This window comes from Microtus ochrogaster, chromosome 19, assembly GCF_000317375.1.
Source record: "Microtus ochrogaster isolate Prairie Vole_2 chromosome 19, MicOch1.0, whole genome shotgun sequence".
Lineage (NCBI taxonomy): Eukaryota > Metazoa > Chordata > Mammalia > Rodentia > Cricetidae > Microtus > Microtus ochrogaster.
Window position 1 is genome coordinate 59,806,955 of NC_022021.1, and position 23,383 is coordinate 59,830,337.

General features: G+C 43.7%; 1 protein-coding gene across 1 annotated transcript in view; it reads left to right on the top strand.

The window, feature by feature from the left end:
* The first annotated feature begins 3,771 nt into the window (after positions 1 to 3,771).
* Positions 3,772 to 23,383, top strand: part of Arl15 (ADP ribosylation factor like GTPase 15) — a 362,674-nt gene continuing 343,062 nt past the window's right edge. Inside the window, exon 1 of the mRNA XM_026783835.1 lies at positions 3,772 to 3,882. Coding sequence (XP_026639636.1) covers positions 3,835 to 3,882 — 48 coding nt within the window. The 5' untranslated portion in view covers positions 3,772 to 3,834. The remainder of the gene's footprint in view (positions 3,883 to 23,383) is intronic.

Below are 23,383 nucleotides of genomic sequence, written 5' to 3' on the forward strand. Positions count from 1 at the left end.
CAACAAAAATGAAGGCACAACATACCCAAACCTATGGGACACAGTGCTATCAGGAAAGTTCATAGCACTAAGTGCCTACATGAAGAAAGTGAAGAAATTTCACACTAGTGACTTAAGAGCATGCCTGAAAGCTCTAGAACAAAAAGAAGCAGACTTCACTCAGGAGGAATAGATGACAGGAAATAATCAAATTGAAGGCTAAAATCAATAAAATAGAAACAAACAAACAAACAATACAAAGAGTCAATGAAACAAAAGAGCTGGTTCTTTGAGAAAATCAACAAGATAGACAAACCTTTATCCCAACTAACCAAAAGGCAGAGAGAGAACATTCAGATAAACAAAATCAGAAATGAAAAGGGGGACATAACAGACACCAAGGAAATCCAGAGAATCATTAGGTCATATTACAAAACCTGTACTCCACAAAATTGGAAAATGTAAAAGAAATGTACAGTTTTCTGGATAGGTACCACATACCAAAATTTAATCAAGACTAGGCGGGCAATTTAAATAGACCTATAACCTGCAGGGAAATAGAAGCTGTCATCAAAATCCTCTCAACCAATTTTTGTTCAGGGCTTGATGGTTTTAGCACAGAATTTTACCAGAACTCCCAAGAAAAGCTCATACCTATACTCCTCAAATTACTCCACATAATAGAAACAGAAAGAACATTGCAGAACTTTCTATGAGACTACAGTAACCCTGATACCAAAACGACATAAAGACTCAACCAAGAAAGAGAATTACAGACCAATCTCCCTTATGAACATTGATGCAAAAATACTCTATAAAATACTGGCAAATCATATGCAAGAACACATCAAAAAAATTATCCACCATGATCAAGTTGGCTTCATTCCAGAGATGCAGGGCTGGTTCAACATTATTTCCAAGATGTAACTAAAGGACCTTACTACTTGACCACCTCATCAGCTACAACCACTGCTTCATGTAGTGGCTTGTCCTCAAGCCATCAGAATGAAGTTACTCTTTCTCCCCTATTTTGTGGAACTATATTACCATCTCAGAAGACACCTAATTGAAAAATTATGCTCCATATGGAGTTTTTTTTTTTGGCAAGGTTTTTCCAAAATGCAAAACAGGATTTGAAAAATACATGAGACTGAACATGAAGTTTTCATAGATGACAATCATACGGTAGATTAAAGTAGTATAAGGATACAGTTGAGAATTATTCTGTAAACAGATTCTTCCCTATGTCTGCATTGGGTCCATTTATTGATTCTGATTCAGCAAAAAGTACTATTTAGCCTGATGATCTATTCCGGTTTAGCTGCCAAGGGAAAGGCAGAAGCCAACTCCTCCCAAGGGCTCATTTTCTTCATAGATATCACCAGGCCTCTTGTGACTTTACATAATCGCTAAGACATGGATAGAAACTTGTCTCTTTGCTAATTCAAACTCTTTATCTCATTTGGGATATGCTTTTTCACAGAGAGAAAGAAAACAAAAAATAAGAAAAAACAAATTGTTCCTTGGCTGAATTACTTTTGCTAGACGTTTGGAAGGCTTTTGATATCTTTAGTTTCAACCGGCTATGAAAAGATTAGGCTTATGGGAGTCTTTCACCTTCAGAATCCAGGTCAAAAAATCCTTATAAACTTACATGTGACTACTCAGTCAGAATGCTGAATGCCAAAGAAAAAAATGGGATCTAGTGACTTAATGAAATTGAGACTCTCTAGACCTTGAGTAGATTGAAAACAGAACAGAACAAAGCAAAACAAAACACCCTCTCTTCTCAAGAAGTTACTACTTACACACATCTACCTTGGAAATTGGATCAATAAAGGCAAGGCCTGCAGAAGTGTGTGTATACACTAAATCCTCTAATGACCCTGAAAAATCCTTGGCCTGTAGGAATTCCCATTTTATATCTGAGGAAACAGGTTCAGAGATTAGATAGTGCTTTTAGTCACGTGGCTTAGGAAAGGGGAGCAGAAAGGGCTACACACCCTTCCTGCTTATGTGTTTATTTAGTATGAATTCTATGGTTTTCTATAACAGAAATATTTTCACTGCCTTGAGGTAAACTTGCAAGGAGATCTGTTACTTGAGGACATACAATATGGTGTCAAATGGTGGGGCTGGAGTAAGAAACCCAACCTCCTGTAACATTTGGACTAAAGATTTCAGTTGACATGTGATTAGCTATGGTAGCCCTATTTACCAACACAGGGGACATCAATTCCTCTTTCCTTTATTCTTCTTAAAAGGTTGTGGGTGGTGGGGGTGATGGAAGGAGAAGCTTCAGTCATTTCAGCCCTCAAGGATAGCTGTGTCTGGCAGGAAATAAAGAGTTGTACTTTTGCAACTTGGTCTTTCAAATTCTGTCATCTAGAATACTTCTTTGACAGGTGATATTTTAGTGAAGAATATGACCTCACTATAAACTTCACCATATCATGAAACTGCATAAATGTTTAGCAGCTGTATAAAGTTGTATTGTGTAAGTGTGCCATGTTAACAAATCATTTAAGGGTGTGTGTGTCTGTGTCCTGGAACTTAACTCTGTAGCGTAGGTGTCCTCGAACTCAGGGATCCGCCAGCCTCTGCCTCCTCAGTGCTGGGATTAAAGGTGTGCACCACCACACCCACTGAGATTCTATTCTAAACAAGGCAGCAAATGTTCGCTTATAACAGTGACCACAACTTTTAGCTTATGAATTTCTAGAAATGGAATTTCTGCCACAAAACTGATGGCACACGTTTTACATTCATTTTTGTAATGAGTTATATTTTCTCACCATACCCAACTCCAAAGGGCATGCTTATCTTCTCTCATTTTTGTCCTTTATAGCCTGAATCTTGGAGAAGGAGAAAACCAGCAAATTCTTGTTTAACTCTGGTTTCACCCAGTTCCAAGTTATTTACTGGGAAACACACACGTCTCAAGCGCACTTGCTCTTAGACGTATTTTCCTTCTTAAAATAAGAGTCATAAAGAGTCACAAATAGTATTACTTGGGTCTTTTAAAGGGCTTTCGCAACCTCTCTGCTCGTTTTTATTCAGGGACAATAATGTTACTGGACTTATTAAACATATGCAAAGAACCGAGTGTTTGGGGTGAACAACTTACTCGTGACTTCTCCCGAGGTTGTCTAGGGTTCTAAGAATGCCTCCGGACTGCACTGGTTCAGAGCGGCAAGATCACTTTCAAATTGTCCGCCTTAGCAGACGCAGGGAGCGTCTTTGCGTGCGCCCCCCCCCCCCCTCGGCCAGCTTGCTGTTAGAGGGCGCCCGCCCTTCTAACCCGCAAGTCCTTGGTGCCTCAAGGCCACAGGAAAGAGCTGAGGGGGAGAGAAAGTAAGTTTCGGTGGCTACCAAGCCTCCCAACGGCCCGAGCCGGTTTCCTACGAAGGGGTGGGGCGGGGACACCGCCGCTTCCCAGCCTCAGGCTGGGAGCTTCGCGGGGTCTCCAGGCGCCTGCTGGCCGAGGGAGCCCGCGAAGCTCGCTCGCTGCAAAGCGTTTCTCAGTGTCGGGCGGGCCGGCGCTTCCGCTCCCCCGCCCCTCCCCCCCTACACAGGAACCAGCACTCTACAGGATCCCGCGCTTCACTGCTGCCATCCGCCGGGGGCCTGCCTTTTATAGGCGCTTCGGCCAATGAGCGCGCTCCTTTCCTTCTGCCCGCCCTCCCGGCCAATCGCCGCTCCCCTGGTGTAATCTTCGGCTCCTCGGCTCCTCTCGGCTCTTTTCGCTGTTGCTGGCTTTTTCAGGAGCTGCTCTCTCGCAGCCCGAGACGCTGCTTTTTTTTTTTTTTTTTTTTTTCCGGGTTCGGAGCCATTCCGGATGCTTTAGGCTGCCGGATGTCTGATCTCCGGATAACTGAGGCGTTTCTGTACATGGATTATCTGGTAGGTGCGGGGCGCGGGTGGCGTGTCGCCTCTCGGATCTCGCGGTGGCCCATGGCCCCCGCCTGGAGCAGCAGCCTTGCGGCTGGCTTTCTTTCTTTGGGATGGGATGCCTGGGGCTGCTTTCTCCCGGGGCTGGCTCTGAGGGGCGGCGTCGGGGGAGGCCGGGTTGACAGGTAAAGGCGCGGCGGGAACCGGCGGAGCTGCGGGCATTGAGGCCACGCTCCGCGCGCCTCTCCACGCTCCCGGAGCAGGACTTTCTTTCCGGGGAAACTGGAGTTTTCCGCTCTCCCCTTAGCAGGACTCCGGGTGCTATTAAAGAGCCATAAGCAGAATGGCTCGCTAAGTGCCCCGCAGGTCCGGTCATTTGGTTGTTATTAGATCTCTAAAGGAATGACCTGGGTCGAGGCGGGATTTTAAAAACACATTACCAGAAAGTAGACCAGACTAAACCACATTGCAACCCGGTCTGATCAGGATTGGGCAGGGACAGACATTGCCTATGGTGCACGCCGCGTTTGCTTTGTGCATGGCTTGGCACCCCGGTTTCAGTCAGTCGTGTGCTGGGGAAGTTTAGGTGGGAAAAGTTTTTTTTAGCACAGCGCAGGAACGGAACACTTGTCCGTGTTTCTAGAATTGTGCAAGCCTTGTTTTTGTTCCAGAAATTGTCTTTCCACAGAGCTGCCTGTTTGTGGTCAAGCAGATTCTCTTTGACAGGAGCAGTGTTCGATCCTATACAATTACTGTGTTGATGGCATGAGACTGAACCGCTATTGCCATACAGAGCTGAAGTAGAGGGTTAGAAGCCTTGGCCCTCCTGTCATCTTGTAGGACACATGGTTTTCCACTGCAGACTGGCCTGGCAGAGACTTGCCAGTGCCTTCTAGGAATTACACTTGAGGCTGTACGGAGAAAGACTGAGCGCTTTCCAGATCAAGAAGGAGAGGGCTGCCTTTGTAATGTTACCTGGGTATGAGGGTTTGTTTAGATACACAGGAATGTATGTATCTAACATACATTCATATGTATGTTAACATAACAGATATGTTCCCGTTGAGGCTTCATAGTTTGATGAACTTTCTGGCAAGGATGGAGACCAGTACATGCATGGGCTGGAGAATGAAGCCGAAATCAAAGATTCTGAGTTGAGATTTGCTTTTGCTGTTTACATACATATTTATGGTAGCAACTTCTAGCTTCGTCAGAAAGGGGTGTTACTCACTTTTTGCTGTAGCCAGTTTAAGTGGGTTATCTGTTTATGAACATTCTTTAAAGTACAAGGTGCGCTGTAGGTTGATGATTCTCAAATACGTCCGGAAGACTGTTTTCAAAATAAAATGATTGATTGAGCTTATCCCATACAGTGTGCTATGGCTATCTCTTGTAATCTGTCCCAATAAAAGCCAGTTTGTGGAGCGAAATTTCCAGATAAGAAGAAAGTATAGGATCCATCACTTGTGCCGCTGAAAGCTAATTTTGGGAACCTAACTCAGTGGTGCTTCCAAGAGGAATTCGGAGGAGGGGTTCTCATTATTTTCCCATGTTTGCTGAGGCTGATGTTAGAACTGCATCACATCGCTGTCTTTGAGGTGCCAGGCCTACCCAAAGAACTGAGGGAAATGACACAGGTTAACCTCCACTGGGAAGACTTTGATTCAGGATGGGTGGCAGAATATTTGTGGGCATAAGGTTACGCTGAGAGTTTAGGTCACAATCCCTGGGTCCTGCTTTTGAGTTGGCCTGTTTGTTTTACCTGTTATGCCGCAGCTCCTCTGTGGCTTTAGGACAAAGTCATTGTTCTGTCCCTTTCACTATGCTTTCTAACATTGTCAAGTGCAGCGAAACAGTCCCATCCGTTACTGGCTGTACTCAGAGGGGCAGACAGAAAATCTTAGAGGAAACAGTTCAGGTTTTATGAGTGTGTTAGGCGTGCTGTGAAAGTACCGAAGAGAGTCCTTCGCTATTAAATGGACTGGAGGGGAAGCAAACTCATGCCAGCAACCGGGGGGAGCTTCCTTATGCTTTTCAATGCTGCTCAACTCTCATAGACAAGGGCGAACTATATCACTCCCTTCTTCCTGGCTTTAGGTTAACCTGTTTGCTCATGTATCATCTTTGTGGAGTGTTTATTTAAAATCCCGTTTCTGACAAATACAGGATCGATATCTTTGATTGTGCCTGGGATCTTATCTGTAAAGTAAATCGATCCATAAGTTCTTTTACTTACTTATCCTCCAAAGAATTAAAAAAAAAAAAATCTGGTTCTTTCATTCCAAGCTGGGTTGCAGGCTTTACCTAGTGGGCTCCAGGAAGTGCTCTCTTCTTGCCCTTGAAGGGAGTAATGGTGTAGTGTGTGCTGTCCTTTCTTCTCTTTGAAAGTATTCTGCATTTCTTTTTTGTTATGTTGGAAAGAAAAGCTGTGTGGAGGTATTATCCATTGTTCTTTAGTTGGGTATCATCACTTAGTTGTTCTTATTTGGAGTAAGTCGAAAGGAAGGAAGAAAGAGGTGTGTGTGTGTGTGTGTGTGTGTGTACTATTTTTAACAGCTCCTAATGGGATTGCCCTGAGAAGATGAATGCAGGGAGCTCTCTGATCTTAGAGGTTGCAGTTAATTTCTTGAATGTTCTCAGAGGTGACGGCTGAGGTGACAGCTGAGGCGAAGGCCCTGTCTTAATGTTTAAGGCAGAGGTTTTATTGCTCTTGGTTCAGGGAGAGAGTGATAACTTGCAAATCCTAAATAATTGCGTGCTACACCTAGTACTGGCCTGGCTTGGTGCCTGGCGTGAAGTTAGAGCCCCGGATGATGTGTTGGTTGAATGAGTGTGAGGTGGGAGGAAAAATTCTGTTCTCTTTCCTGGCTTCTAAACTGAGACAAGATAATATCTGTTTGGATTAGGTGTTTTGATTTTTGGAATGCAGAATGTATCCTTGACACTTAAGATGCTCAAGATAGAATTTGTTTAGTAATTTAAACATAAAAGTCTTATCTTTTCTAGATGATGCGGGTGTCACCTGAGAATGTCACATCTCTTTTTCCTTTCCCTTGGAGGAGTTTATAAGTTATGTTCTAACCAGACAGATGTATGGTCGGGTCTAGCTGTCACCAGCAGGTGGTATACCTCTCTCCCGCTGATGTGTTATGGGAATGCTTAAAGCTTGGTAAAGAGAAAGACTAGGATAGAATAAGTTATAAAAATAAGATTATTATTATTATTATTAATTAATATTATTATAAGGATAGGAAAAATAAGATAGACTGTTATAAGTACCATAGGAATAGAGCTTGTAATGAGAGAATGATGCATTATGGATTTCTCTTTGGGAAGGTGGACAGGGTGAATTTCTACATTCCTTTCAGTTCAAAATGTCTTTGCCTTGTACATTAATTGGTGTGGACCTTTCTGTACCACCAACACAACTACTGTAAAGTTCATTATTCTCCACAGAATACCAGTGTTGATTAAAAGAGATAGTGGAGGCAAATTTACTTATAAACAGTCCATTGGTTTTCAAATAAAAATGTTAACACGTTATGATTGTGTTGCAGCATTTTAAACCAGTATCAATATACTGAAGACTTGGGAGGGTGTTCAGGAAGCAAGAAGTGATAAGACTTTTGAGGGTCAGTCAATACCTCTGGAAAATATAGCCACAATCGCATATTTTTAAGGTTTTATCTGTATTATGTCTATGTGTGTGTGTATACACATAATACAAACTTTAAAAACCTCATATATATGCATAAATATACAATATGAATGAGTGTTTGCCTTCAAGTATGTCTGTACACCACATGCATGCAGTGTTTGCAGAGCCTAGAAGAGAACGTCAGATCCCTGCACCTAGAGTGATAGTACGATCTGCCATGTAGAACCCAGGTTTTCTGCAAGATCCATCTCTCCAGCACTCTCCTATGTTCTTTAGCCCATTCAACAAATACTTAGCAACCCTATTTGTCCATGGTCTGGAATCACAGAGAATACATTATAGGGCTCCCCTTGGTTGCAGGATTGCAAGGCAGATGGCTCTTGGGGAGCCAGCCTGTGGCAGGACGGGTTGAGGTGGCCTGTGGACATAAGACAGGCTCTGACATGCGCTTTTGCTCTGTAGTGAATTTCTTGCTTGTGTTTCTTTGTTTTATTACAGCATGCGATGTAAAGTTAGACGTGCTTGAATGGTCAGAAAGAGACAATTTACCCAGGCTCATACAACTAGCAAGTGAGTGAGTTGGCCTTGTGGCTCCAGGCCGCCCTTTCACTGTCTCCACCTCCAAGCCATTCTCTCTAACACAGGACAGGGATTCAGGCATTGAGTGTTAAAAGCTGATGGAGTGTAGTTGGGTATTTACATCCTCATGTCAATACAAGTAACCGTTATAGGGAAGGCTGGCTGGAAGGTGTTGTGTGCTCAGCTTTCTGTCCCACAATGTCTTTCCTCTGGCTACCGAGGCCACCAGATGCAGATGGGTTACTAAGCATCATTGCTGTCACTCTCAGGACCATCTCTGCCTTCTGCTCTAGTTCCTTTTGCTCCTGTCACCAGCACTCAAGATCTACTTGTTAAGTCTGTTGTATGCCTTTGCCAAGTACAGCCTAGGGGATGAGGCTGACTAGCCGACACTAGGCCACAAGCAGGCTATGGCCTTCAGCAGAGGACATTAACTCTCAAGGATTTGTGAAAACAACTGAAGATAAGGAAAAATATCTATTTCTTAGTGAGGTGTGACAAATTCCCAATATTTTTCATAAGTCGAGTTAATGATGACGTATGATGAAGTATTGGGTAGCGTTTTCTTACTGTTAGGATGTACCAGGGTCTGATACCATTAGCAGCATCTTTGGGAATTAAACTCTTGTATGAGTTGGAGGTAGAAGCAAGGCCTACAGCTGCTTTCAGTTTTGATGCGGCATCTCCCCCAAATGCTTCAGGAGTCTAAGAAACTGGGCTCTGGTGGATCTCCATCACAACTTGATAGTCTTGGTTTTGAGCAAGGTGTTTTGTGTTTTCAGTTGCATTGATTCCCCCCGACTTCTCTGGCTGGTCCTGACTTCTTGTGCTGAAGTGGGGATAGTCCTAGAATCTGATCTGTAGCCTGCATCCGTGTCAGTCCCTCACTGCCTTCATCCCTCATCCATCGCTGAATTCTAGCCTGGTAAAGTGGAGGGGCAGGCACCAAGTATAGCGAGGAGGATTTTCTTTTCATCTTTGAATTTAATCATGCCACAGTCCTGTTCATCAGACATCTCTTACAACAGGCTTAGAAAAGAGGAAACCAGAGACTCTGGAAGGTGGAGTATTTGCTGGGATCTTGTAACCAGTTGAGAGAGTCAGGGCTGGCATTTAAATCCAGCTTGTTAGATCCCAAGCCTGTGCTTATGAACACCGTTCGATAAAGCTTAGCTAGCACAATGCATTATCGTGGAGGAGGTATCCAGATGCAATGCTGGAAATTGAAGGGTCACTTGATTGCTGCTGTCACTTGGTTTCCTGAGAGGCCCTCTGAGAACTCCAAGGACATGTGTGGGCGTGTGCCCTGAGGCAAGCACCTGCTCACACCTATGCCCGCCTTCAGTTTTTGCATAAACATTGGCCTCTGCTTTTTGACTCACAGCCCAGCACACCTACATAATTCTGAGTGGCCACTTGAAAGGCTGAATTTGTAGGACAAGCTCCTCTGGTTCCACTGTAAATTGGTTTGCCGGGAACTAGTCTGACCACTGGCCTGCTTCTCCTTGGGCGGAAGACTTTCTCTGGTCTTAGAGAGAAATTCCTGTGGGTTCTTTGTCAGGACAGTTGCTGATTTTGCCTCTAACTCTCAGTTTATGTGAGTGTGGAGCCACTTGGGGACCATTGACTGCACCACGGACAGTCTTCGTGGTCAGCCAGTCTGGACATGAAGTCAGGAATCAGAAGAAAGGAAGGGAGTGTAGCAAGCTTTCTTGTTGGACTGACTGTGGACCGCCAGCCCCCAGTAATGACCAGGAGACTTCTTGTTAATTATGAAAGCTTCACCTAACTTTCATAAACCTGGCTTAGACTTGTTCCTAACTAGCTTTTATACCTTGAATTAACCCATTTATATTAATCTGTATTCTATCATATGGCATTACCTCTCTTCTGTCTTGTTCCTAACTAGCTTTTATACCTTGAATTAACCCATTTATATTAATCTGTATTCTATCATATGGCATTACCTCTCTTCTGTCTTGCACCTCCTGTTTCCCTGTCTACTGGCATCTCTGCCTTTCTTCTTCCCAGGGTCCTCTCTGTCCTCAGAAGTCCCTAACCACTTCCTAGCTGTTGTCCATCTGCTTTTTATCGCACCGATCACATCAATACCTTTCACACAGTGTACAGATATCCCACAACACGGGAACAGTCTTTTGTGTCCTTGCTGCTTTGATTCAACAGGTGTTGATATTTTGCATTTTAGTTTCAAAGCTTCGGTGCTTCTTAAAATCAGACAAGCAAACCACAAAAAAAAAAAAAAAAAAAAAAAATTCCTGGCAACAAATAAGACAAATGCTATTTAAAAACTGGTGACAGCTGTCCAGAAGTTAGTGGGTCTCATTCTCATTAGGTCACATGGATGGATGCTTAAATGGTAGAGTAGTTTGTATGTTAAAGTTTGTAGGAATCATGTCATGACACGCCACTCTCTAGAAACCCCCTTTTAACCTCCTCCGAGGATGTTTCTGAACTCGATGAATGTTGCTGAGATGAGTGAGTGTGTGATTCCTGTTTCCGGTTTTGATGTTACTGCGTTGGGCTATCTGTGGAGATGCTGCCTGCGTTTGGCCAGGCACTCACGTCAGGGAGGAGGGCTGGTCCTGAGAGGCGTGTGGGATTCTAAGTGCTACCTGTGAGGCATCAGAGTGGAGCGTTGCTGTGTCCGTCGCTGCGTCGGTAAAATCCACCGGTTTGTTTTCTTTGAGTTTCGAAGTTACTCTTCTAATCGCTTTATCCACGAGCTGAATGCAGGTGTGTTCGAGCTGAGATGATTTTGATAACATCCATGTTATTAAAGTGAAATCTTAGAGACAGACACAGCAGAGCACAGGGAGGCAAAATCGGTAACCTAGCAACCCACGGACAGACAGTTGACGCACATTTTAGTGTGTTGTCCTGTAGTCTATATATATACTACTACCCATATCATCCTGGACTTAGAATGGGAAAACTGTTTTATACACCTGTACTGACAAACTTTGCAGTTAGTTAATTCCTGCAGCGTGGGTTTTCTGCACTGTGCCCGTGAATGGTACTTTGCTCGCCAGTCAGCCACCTTTCCTAAGATAGCACATGTTTCCTCTAGGTTTGGCTAATGTCATGGACCCTGGCAACGATGTTCCATGTCTTCTAGCTTCATTTCAATTGCTGTGGTAAAACACGTCCACCATAGGCAGCTTGGGGGAAAGGTCATTTCAGCTCAGAGTTCCAGGTTGTAGTCTGTTGTTGAGGGGAAGGCTGGGCAGGCACTAAACAGCTAGTCATGTCCTATCCACAGTCAGTAGCTGAGAGACACGAATGCCCCATGCTGCCTGCTGCAGGTTCACTCTTACATGGTTCAGGCACAGCCCACGGAGTGGTGCCGCCCATAGTGGGTTAGGTTCTTCGACATCAGTCAGCAGTCAAGATAGTCCGTTGCAGACACCTACACGTCAAGCTGCTCTCAATCATTCCGACTGAGCCTCTCCTTCCAGAAGATCCCAGCGTATGCCTAGTTGACAGCTATAGCTCACCAGCACATTCCTTGGGGTTTTTCCAGAGTGAACTGTAAAAAGTGGGTGTTTGATACTGCTGCGAATCTTACTCCAGAGGGGCTCCGGTGCCAGAGAACTCTGAGAAACTGTCAGCGCTGAACAGGTTCCTACACTGTCCTCGGAACAGCTGGCCATACCTGCTAATGCGCTCAGTAACGCTCTAAAAGGGACACTGCTATAGGCAGTGTTCCTACGCCTTTCAGGGTAACTGTACTTTGTGACCAAATCCTAAAAGTAGATTTCTTGGGTCAAAAGAAATATATTCAATATTTAATTAAATATATGAATTTAATTAATTTAAATGAAATATATTAAATAGTCAAAGGAAGTATTTTAAGGTTCTTGATATTGGATTAAATAATTTAATATTTGTAATGCACTGAGAATTGTTTCTGAACACAGCCAGCCACTTCTTGTTATGATGAAGTGTTGAAGTGAAGTTGGCGGTGGTAATGCTAATTACTTTTGATGGACGATGACTCGGTGCCAGATTCCGTGGGAAATGCTAACTGTCAGTCCTTTCAGCCGCCTGTGGGAGCTGTAGGAGTGTTAGTTCTCTGTCTGTCCGCCTGCCTGTCCCTTTTTTAAATGGTTGAGGGGACCAAAGCTCTAGAAGAGTCGAGCAGTCATAACTGTCCTAGATGCTGAAAGACCGGCGACAATTTAAATTGTATGTATTTTTTGTTAGAGAATAAAACTGAGTTTGAAGTCTGCCCTAGATGTTTCATCTAGGTAATCTGCGTAATATGATGTAGTTCTCAAATCTCAACCTATGACAACGTGGAGAAAACAGGAATATTACTTAGCAATTCTAAATTAATTTATGTATATTGGGAAACTGTGTCTCCAGATTTTTGTGGCTATTAGATTAGCTTTCCCATTTGATATGATACCAATTGCTACTATCTCCTAAAATGTTATTATAAGGCACAATTAAAAGATGATAGCCAAGTCCTTAAGTTTGTATGTACTTTTTTTTTTTTTTGAGCCTGTCCTGGAACTCATTTTGTAGACCAGGCTGGTCTCGAACTCAGAGATCTACTTACCTCTACCTCCTGAGTGCTGGGATTAAAGGCGTGTACCACCACCGCCTGACTTGTATGTGTTTTTAGAAAGTACTTATTTCTAAAACTACAGATATTAGGGACATGATCTAATAGAAATCACCGTGGACCACCAAGCTCTCATTCACAAAAATTAGCTATATTAGAGCCTTTGTAGTGATTTGCATGAGTAAAAACATAGCTGATATATTGGAAAGTGGGTTTAATAATTTCATTCTTTCTGTTATTTTATGTACTTCCTGAAATAGTGATCCTTGCTTTCATTGTAATTCTATGATTTATATGACTATAAAATTGCCTTTGCATACTTTATCATTCGTTTACTCGATGTGCTTTTGTTTATAAGCCCGTTATCTTCTGGTGCTCTTAGGCACCAGAGATACACAAGGGTACAAACGACTTTGACTTCCTTCCAAGTTGCCTAAGAACTCTTGTGCAAAGAAGACTAAGTAGTTGCCTTTTGGTAACATTGAGGAATATAAAGGAGTTGAATAAATAATGGAAATAAAATAAAGGATACAGAAAAAGTATAGAAAGGGGGATCCCACCTAGACATAAGGACCAAGGAGTGCTTCCCAGAGGGATTCTTTTTAATTTGCAACATTGAAACCTAGTAGGGTTGGTCCAGTTACATGAACGGCCAGGGGCAGGCAGGGAACAGCTGTGCCAAGACTTGGGGGTGAATAACATCATGAGTTCGAGGCCTCCGTGTGATTGGGGCAGGGTTTGGAGTAGTTGACGTCACCCAAAGCTTCAGAATCCAGGTAAGTAGTTATAATCCGGAAACCTTCAAAGGTCGCCTGGAGTGATGCCTTAGACCTGGCAGTGAAAGGCAGGCAGAGGTCAGGGAAATGCTGTACTGATCCAGGAATGAGATGGTGGAATTCACAGTCAGAATTGATGGGCCATTTCAATAGATTAGGATCCTTTAAAAATTGCAGAGATTTTATAATTGGATATAGAATATGAGAAGAGATCTCAAAGGCAAAGTCTTAAATTAGGGGTTGAAACATTGTTTTGGTTGATTATTTCAGAAAAACAAATGGCCTTGAAACACAATTAACTCTTTTGCTCACAAATCTGTTGGTTGGCCATGTCTAATGGAGGAGTTAGTCTTTCTCAGGGTTCCTCATGACGTATAATCAGGCGATAGCTGGGTTCATCTCCAAAGTGTTTTCATACACGCACTTGGCATCTGGCCTGGGAAGGCTGTAGTGACTGGATGGTGGCTTCTCTATCTGTGTGGTCTTTCTGTGTGCTTGCCCCTGGGTAGCCTGACTTCTTATGTGGAACTTGAAGGTTTGCAGAGCTAATGTACCAAGAAAAGCTGTCAGGCTCTACCTGGCTTTCTCTCATCTGTCCTCAATGCCATTGCCTGGCATCCTTTCTGCTCTTCTGTTTTCGTGACACTCAAAGGCATATGAGAGACATCTCTTGGTGGGAGGACAGTCAAGAATTTATGGACATGTTTGAAAGCATTGCAAGCATTGAGGTGACTAATGGCCACGTACTGTCATAAGGGACAGGGATGAACAGGTTGGGAACTAAAGTGAAATTGATTTCCGAGTAATTGGGTTTGAGGTTCTTGTGGAAGGTCTAAACTGGGTTTTAAATAGGTAGATGAAAACTCAGAGGTGAGGTCTGTTGATGAGGTTAAGAGTCATGCAGAATGGGATTGGGACGATGGCACAGATGACAAATAAAATGCCTGGCATGCAAGCATGAGAATCTGAGTTTGGATCCGTAGCATCCATGTAAAAAGCTGGGTGCTGCCCCATGTACCTGTCATCCCAGCACCAGGGATGCAGACACAGGAGGGTCCCTAGGGCTTGCTGGCCAGCCAGTCTAGCCAAGTCTGTGCACCTCCAGCTTCAGTGAGAGACCTCATCTCAAAAAGTAAGTTGAAGAACAATTGAGGAATTCACTTGACATTGACCACTGGCTTCTACACACACACACATACACACACATACACACATGTGTATGTTCATATGCACACACATGAACACATACACCCCCAGAGAGAGAGAGAGAGAGAGAGAGAGAGAGAGAGAGAGAGGAGAGAAATGCCTAACAATGGTCACTCACTGTACCACGGCCAGACCATAGCCTGCTGTTAACACTATGTGGGAAGTACCATGCCATTTTGTGTTATTTCTTTATTGCCATCACTTGAGAGATTAGGGAACCGAGGCCTAGAGGAATTGGCTGTCATGGCTAAGATCTGACGGAGGGAGAATTTGAACGTAGGTCTGGTTCACGTCCACGCCTATGTCCCTGTGAGACTTTCTGGTGCTGTTTTTGGGGCTAACTTAGACACATATACCCTTGAGACACTGCACAAGCCCCTGTTCAACTTGCTGGGGTCCCTGTCATGAATGGGCTCAGAGGTTGCCACTAGGCTAGCCTTGGCTCTGTATTGGGCCTCTTTTTCCTAGGACAAATTACATTGTGTCCCACTGAAGACAGGCTGCAGCTTTGTAGTGTCCTCAGAGTTTGGAGCGGGGTACACGGGATAAGGCAAACAAAGGGTTGGACTGAGAGGCTCCCTAAGTAATGACTGCACTGAGTGTATTACTATTCTGGTTTTGTCTCTCACCTTCGACGTAGCCTTTATGCCTCAGTCTTATTCTATGCAAAATGGGTATAATGGCACCCACTGTATAATGGGCAGTGTTCACACACACACTGTCTGATCCTTCAGTCTGCAGTCAGGTATATGTGATAGCAAGCACTGGATTTCTTAGTGACATTGTAGGTGTCTTAGTTTGTGCAAATGCATTATTTGATGTTCGCACAGTGGAAAGGTCACACAGTGATGTGTTTCTTCGGAACATATTATTACAGCTAATGCTTAACTGTGTGTGTATCATTTAAAAGAATGCAACACTATTAAGTGCTATACAAGTGTTTTACACGCTTGAATTGAGGCTTAATATAAAACAAGGACATATACTCCAGTCATCACCAGTTGTACTTCAGTTCCTACGCGGCCTTCCACTCTTCTAACTTCCATCCCCTGAGCACAGTGCAGGGTAACTGGGTTAAAGATACTGGAGCCAATTGCTGGCATTGTAAGTGGCAGCTATTTCTGATTTATAAGGGTGAAAGGTGGCCCACGTCTGCTCTTAGGCCAATTCCGAGGGTATATTATGTAAGTGCGGGCAAATGAGATGGGCCACTTTCCTGTGGAATTGTGGGCTTGTTTGGAACTCTCAGCTCCTCTTTGGTTGGAATCAAACAGTTTGAAAGTCAAGCTTCTGCTATGGGGAATTTCAAGCCCTCTCATGTGATTTATTGGCTGTTCGTTTATCCTTTCTTTTATGAGGGTTTCCTGAGCGGCTGGCTGTTGTGGAAGAAGGGACTGATTTATGGTAGACTGCTGGGGTTCTTCATCATTTTAAATGCTTCTGAATGTGACTACTGCTTTTTCCAAGTCACCTTGCTAGATGGGGTGATTATTGGACCACTTTCTCTTTGTTTCATTTTGTGTAAAAATATTGTCTTTCTGTATTGTCCACGAGTCTTATTTCTTCCCTGTGACATTGCCCCCTATGTATTGTGGGCTTTTTAAGAGGGGATTTTGTTTTGCTAAATGACATTTTAATCATTATTCATCTTTCTGAAATGAAGCATAATAACTTAAAAAGGTATTTTAAAGACTGGATCACCTTCTGGCTCTAGAAAAATTCCCAGGAATTCACAAGGATGACCCCAGCTAATACCCTAAGCAATGGAGGAGAGTCTCAGTGCCTGAACTGGCCTTGCCTTGTAGCAAGACCGATGATTATCTTAAATATTACCATAGAACCTTTGTCCAACAACAGATGGAAACAGAGACAGAAACCCACATCAGAGCACTGGACTGAGCTCCCAAGGTCCAGATGAAGAGTGGAAGGAGTGAGAATATGAGCAAGGAAGTCAAGACCATGAGGGGTTCACCCACTGAGACAAAGTGCCTGAGCTAACGGGAGCTCACCAACTCCAACTAAACTGGGAATGAACCAGCATGGGATCAAACTAGTCCCTCTGAATGTGGTTGACAGTTGGGGCAGACTGAGGGGCCAATGACAGTGGCACTGGGATTTGTCGCTACTGCATGTACTGGCTTTTTGGGATCCTATTCTCTTTGGATGTATATACCTCACTCAACCTGGATGTAGTGGGGAGGGCCTTGGGCTTTCCACAGGGGAGGGTGCTTTGCCCTCTCTTAAGATTGAAGGGGAGTGGGGGCAAGCAGTAGGATGGCCTTTGCAGCCAGAAGGACCAATCCTCTTTGTCATTTCTAGGGACATGGGCCACCATTTTTCTGCAGCTTGAATGTGTAGAATGGGTTTTGGACTAGTGATGTTTTCTTTTTATCCAGATATATTTGTATGGGGGCAATACTTAGCTATATAGGTCATCTTGAAATATTCACAGGCAAATATTTTCCATGTTTACTGCCCTATTAATAATTGTGTGAGCTTAATATTTCATTGTGAATAGTGTACACATGGGCACAGGCACAGGTATGACCCCTACCTACTCATACACATGTATACATATATATACAAGAGTGTTGTAGTAATAGGAGCGGCGGGGCTGCGTCCCCAGCACCCCAGCCGCTTGGCTAGCTTATGTCCCATAATAATTACACGGACACTGTATTCTTTTAATCACTGCTTGGCTCTTTAGCTCTAGCCCTTTTTTTGGCTAACTCTCGCACCTGGACTAACCCATTTTTAATCATATGTGTTGCACCCCAAGGTGCGTTTATCGGGAAGATTTTAGCCTACGTCCATCCTGGGTCGGAGCTTTATCACATGTGCCTCAGAGAGCAGAGCTCTCGCCTCTGCCCGCAAGAGTGGAGCATCGTGTCTCTCTGAGGCGTCTGCCCCCGAGAGGAGAGCTGTCGAGTCTGACCTCACTTCCTCTTTTTCTCAGCATTTTGTACTGTTTACTCCTCCCACCTTATGTTTTAACCTATCAGGGCAAGCAGCTTTTTTATTTAATTAACCAATGACCTTTCTCCATAGCCAAAAAAAGGGCTAGAGCTAAAGAGCCAAGCAGTGATTAAAAGAATACAGTGTCCGTGTAATTATTATGGGACATAAGCTAGCCAAGCGGCTGGGGTGCTGGGGACGCAGCCCTGCCCTCCTATTACTACAGAGTGTAACAGATCCACTGATTTGATTCTTTCCTCCTCTGTTTTTAGCTAGTCCTTTTTTGTTATCTACACTGTTTAGGGGTTCACCACCTGGAAAAGATGATTTTTCCTAGTGTAGTAGGTGATTTTAAAACAACGTTGAGAGGCAGTGGTGGCACATGCCTTTAATCCCAGCACTCAGGAGGTAGAGGCAGGTGGATCTCTGTGAGTTCGATGCCAGCTTGGTCTACAAAATGAGTTCCAGGATAGCCAAGGCTACACAGAGAAACCCTGTCTCAAAAAATCAAGGAAAAAACCAAAAAACAGAACAAAATAAAACAGAAAAGCCCAACATAATAGCAGTAGATGAATATACTTCTAAAAGTGAGTACGGGAGAAGAGGTAAAAGTTAACAAGGTTTTTTTTTTTTTTTTTTTTTTTTTTTTTTTTTTTTTTCTAAATGACTTTTTAGTCTTTGTTTGTTAGCCTAAAGTGAAGCACAGAAACTTCAGGTCATTCATTCGGTATCTAGCAGACTCCTGTGTTGAAATACGCAACCACAGCATGGGAAAAGATCTGCTACAATGGGAAAAGATCTGCTACTTTTTAAAGTGTTCGGTGAAAGAAGGGTGCCAGATTAGTTTTGGAAGAAGAAAAACCCTCAACTCCCTTCCTTGCAACCTCTGTGCTTTCTGCCTGACTTCTTTTTCAACAAATATGTATTTGAAAGCTTACTGTTTGGCAGGCTAATATGGGAAAGGCTTTTAGCTACTAAGACTAAAGCCTTTTCTGTTGAATGTCTTATACTTCTTTGTGGTGGAGAAATCTCAGATTATAAAGTAGGGTGGGGCGGACACTCCTCTGTTTGAATAGTGGTCAGCTAGTAAATTTGTAGGTTTAGGGGTCAGGGCTTCTATCTCAGTTATTCAGTTGTACCGTTGTAGTTACAAAGCAGCCACAAATATTAAGCATGTGGATGTGGCTATGCTCTAATAACACTTTATTGGCTGAAACAAACAGTGGGCTGGATTTGGTCTGCAGATTGTATTTCCTCAGTCACTGGACTGATAGAAGAGAAGCCGTATTGGAGCATATTTCTCATTGAATTTGAGTTTTAGTTTCTGTATTTTGAGAGTACACACACACACACACACACACAATACACAGACACATACATACATATATATATATACACACTTGTACATGTATATGAATATGAATATATGTATGTACACACATACACACACGTATGCCATGACATTTGAAACCAGTGTAACATAGATGAGTTTCTAACGTTTCTAATGTCTCTTCTTTTCACCTGTGGAATTCTTTCTTCCCACCCATCTTTATACAGACTTATAAGACAAACTGTTTATTATGTGATTATTAGGAATCGTATTTTCTTCTTATTCCTGAGGAGGAGGGGCTCTTCAGATGAACACAGGCACTGCCCTGAGATGTGAAGACCGACTCTGGAGATGTGGCTCGCGGGTACAGTGCTTGCTTGGCATTTGTGAGGCTCCGGCAATAATACCCAGCTCTGGAAAACCAAACAAAACAAAAAACAAAAGCAGTCAGGCTCAATGGTAGAATACTTGCCACATTGGAAGCTATGAAGACTTGATATTGAGGGTTCCTAGTTCCTACTCTAGTTGGTCCGGTTCCGTGTTTTATTTTTTATTTTTGGCGTGGTATTAAGAAAAATGTAGATTCCAATGGCAGCACAGCTGGCAAGTGCTAAGGACTGCGAAGTAGCTTGCAGTGCCATCTTAAGTTAATCTTCAGTCGTAAGGCAGAGCGTAGGCTTCGCCATGAGGCCTGCACCCCCCCCCCTGCGGAGGAGTTACTCTGTCACATGAGTGAGTGTGGGGGCGGTTTTCAGTGCCTTGAAGTTATAACACAGAGCATTTGAATATGTGCTCTAATTAGAGTTAGAAGTCACCTTTTGTTTTAAAAACCTTTCTCATGTATCGCAGTGCCCTTTGCAAGCCCATGTAGTTTGAAATGCCTGGTGTTCAGACGCAGACCTAGGTGGAAGTCAAGGTCCTGTCATTCAGGCCTTGGGTTAGTGGCCCTCAGCTTTTACCATCTGACAGGGAAACCTAGAGATCCTCAAGCTCTTCTCATTGAGGGTGGTCTGAGTGTTGAAACACCCAGCAGGTGCTAGTACCTTTCCAAACCCCCCTCCCTTCTGTCAGGACTTGCAAGATAAGGTCAGCCTTTTTAGTGGAATGCTGTGTGCTTGTTTGACCTCAGGAGGTCTGGGTAATGGTATTATTCCTCACTTTAAAGGAATGCTTGAATAGGAATTCTGTTCTCAGAAATGCTTGTTCATGTGAAAGGAGTGGCCTTCCAGGGGGTTGTGATTCCATTTTCTGGCCTGAGAATGACAGGGGCTGGTGACAGGTGGAAGACAGGTTAAGAGACTTACTTAAGTATGTCATCAGACATGCAGGCAGGCACACAGCCTTTCGTTATTAGACAGTCTGTACTTATGAGTAGACCCTGTATGGAAGAGGGACCATGGATATGCACACTTTGAAGACACAAGGATGCAGACAGCAAAGAAGTGAGGGAGAGATTGCCATCACTTGACAGCTGGTGGTAGCTACGTATAAATTCTTCGAGACTGAGAGAGAAGTGGAGAGGGGATGAATGCCCAAGGGCAGACATAAGCAAGTCCTGCAGTCCAGGATGGCACCTAGAGGTCTAGAACTTACTGAAAGCCTCAAGCAATTCTCTGACGACACTGATTGGGGGATATTTGTCTTTAGCAGGTGATATGGCTGTTCAGACGTACTGTGGAATCTGTGGGATCGTATTAAAGAGTGACCCAGAGAATTTGTTCTGAACCCAGGCCCAGGTGGGTTCATACTCTTGCTAAGACCCTGCTGCTGAAGATGAGGTGATAGCTGGACTTGAGTTCCAGGTTTCAGTAGGAGTTAATGGGTCCTGACTTGAGGGCTGCAATCTTGCTCTGGCTGAAGATAGGAGAATGAAGTGGACAAGGCCCAGAAGGGAACTCTTTTTGCTGAGCCCCCCGGTGTTTCCTTACGTGATCCAGTTGATGAGTGGTTTTAATGTGATTCCTCTATACATGTATGAGGGCCTGTGATTGACAGTGAGATGGATGACTGTGTAGACAGAAATTTCTGTCCCACCTAGTCCTACAAGCATTCGGCCCCAAAGAAACACACAGAGGCTTACATTAATTGTAAACTGTTTGGCCCACTAGCTCAGGCTTACCATTAACTAGTTCTTACAACTTAAATTAGCCCATAATTCTTTTTTTTTCTGCTGAGTATTACATTTATTACTAGAACAATCACTGCAACTTAAATATTACATACAATTCCCACCATTTTGCAATTTCGAGTAAATATAGTTTTTAACTATACAGTTGTCACATAGGCTCTTGGGCTAGGGAGGCTGTACTATTTTAACCTTATGTTCTGTTTAACCTAAAGAAACCATGTTAGATATCAAGATTGAACCAGAATTAGGTGTTGGGCAAATTGTCCTTCGGTGATTATATAGTGTTATGGCCAAGTTTTACTTTGGGAATGTAGAGATTTTTTTTTTTTTTTTGATCTGACTACAAAGGATTTATATTCAAATCATAGTAAAGTCTTTTTGAAGGTAAGTTGTTGAAATAGGAGCAGCAGAGCTGCGTCCCCAGCACCCCGCTGCCCGCAAGGCTAGCTTTACCCGAAATAATTACATGGACACTGCATTCTTTTAAACACTGCTTGGCCCTTTAGCTCTAGCCCTTACTGGCTAATTCTGATATCCCAATCAACCCATCTCTAATAATCTGTGAGCACCAGTCTTACCGGGAAGATTCTAGCCTATGTCCATCCTGGGTCGGAGCTTCATCGCGTGTGCCTCAGAGAGCAGAGCTATCCCCGCATCTGCCCTGGAGATGGGAGCATGGCGTCTCTCTGAGGCGTCTGCCCCCCGAGAGGAGAGCTGTCGAGTCTGAGCTCACTTCCTCTTCCTCCCAGCATTCTGTTCTGTTTACTCCTCCCACCTATGTTTTAACCTATCAGGGCAAGCAGCTTCTTTATTTAATTAACCAATGACCTTCCTCTATGCGTAAGTAATATAAGTAATATAAGTACAATCTCATCTCTATTTACCATTTTTTTCTGATTTTTAGAATTAAGAAATGGACGTATTTAGTAATCCATAGTTCTTATTTATGTTTAGCCACGTGGCCTGGAACTTGCCTCCACGAGGCGTTCTCATCTTGTGTCCTCTGTGTCTGGGTGGCGACTGCAGACTGAGCCTTCCCTCTTCCCAGAATTCTCCTAGTCTGGTCACCCCACCTATACTTCCTGTCTGGCTACTGGGCAAGACCAGTTCTTCCTCTCTCAGCAGACATCAGTTGCTTGACGTTCGTTACCCAGTGGCAGAGCCCCCTGAGTTTTCTCCTTTCCATGTTAGCATGTCTATTGGTGTTGTCACTTTTCAGGTCTTGTTCAGGCAGCCATATTGGTGAGGTATCATTGGTATAGCTTCTCTGTCATTTCTAGGAGACATAGTCTCACAACAGACTCTTGGTCCTGTGGCTTTTACAGTCTCTCCTCCATGGTGTTCCCTAAGCCTTCGGTACAGTTGTATGATGGATACTGGGACTGGATCCCTACCCTGTGATCAGTTGGTCTTTGCATTTTTGACCAGTTGTGATTTTTCTGAAGTGGTCTCTGTCTGCTACAAAGAGAAGTTTCTCTGGCGAGAGATGAGAGCTAGACTTATTGTGGTATCAGGTAGGAATCCTGGGGACGTAGTGAGGTGGAGGTGGAAGGTCCTCTAAGATCGGTGACCTTACTGGCCGAGTTTGCGTCTAGGATCAGGTGTGATTTTCCTTGTTTTGAGCAGGGCATATGACCATTTAGACAACTGTTGGTTGCCCCTGAGAGAGGAGTGCTTCTATTGCCATCCTGGTCATTGCTGGGCTTCCTAGGCGTTAGGGCTGGGTAGATCTGTTGATGGCTTCCATCCTTTGACAGCTTGCATAGCACCTGTGCTACTGTGAAAGCTAGACCTCAAGCTTTCAGCTCAAATTCAACTCAGACCTGCCGAGTCCTTCATCTCAATCAAATCTGTAGCATCTTTAGTATTCGGGACTTACCCTCAACCTCTGGGAGGTAACCAAAGACAAAAGCAATAGCCATTGTTGCTTTTAGAGTCTCTTGGACTACCAACAACTCAGAAAGAAGTTTCTCATTCCTGTTTTTTTTTTTTTTTGTTGTTGTTGTTAGATATTGTCTGTTCTTGGAGAGAGCATTGTCAACCCAAGTGGTGTAATTTCTTTTAAGATATGCATGCGCATGTCACATGCGTTCCACTCCTTAGAAGTGAGTCTTGCTCACATGTCAGGTGCTAGCACCTGTGCTCAAGTCAAGAGATAAAGTGATCGCTCTTTGCCCCATCTACTGCGAGAATGAAGACCATTCTCAGCAATCAGACGGTCGACATTCCAGAAAATGTGGACATCACTCTGAAGGGGCGCACAGTCATTGTGAAGGGCCCCAGAGGAACCCTC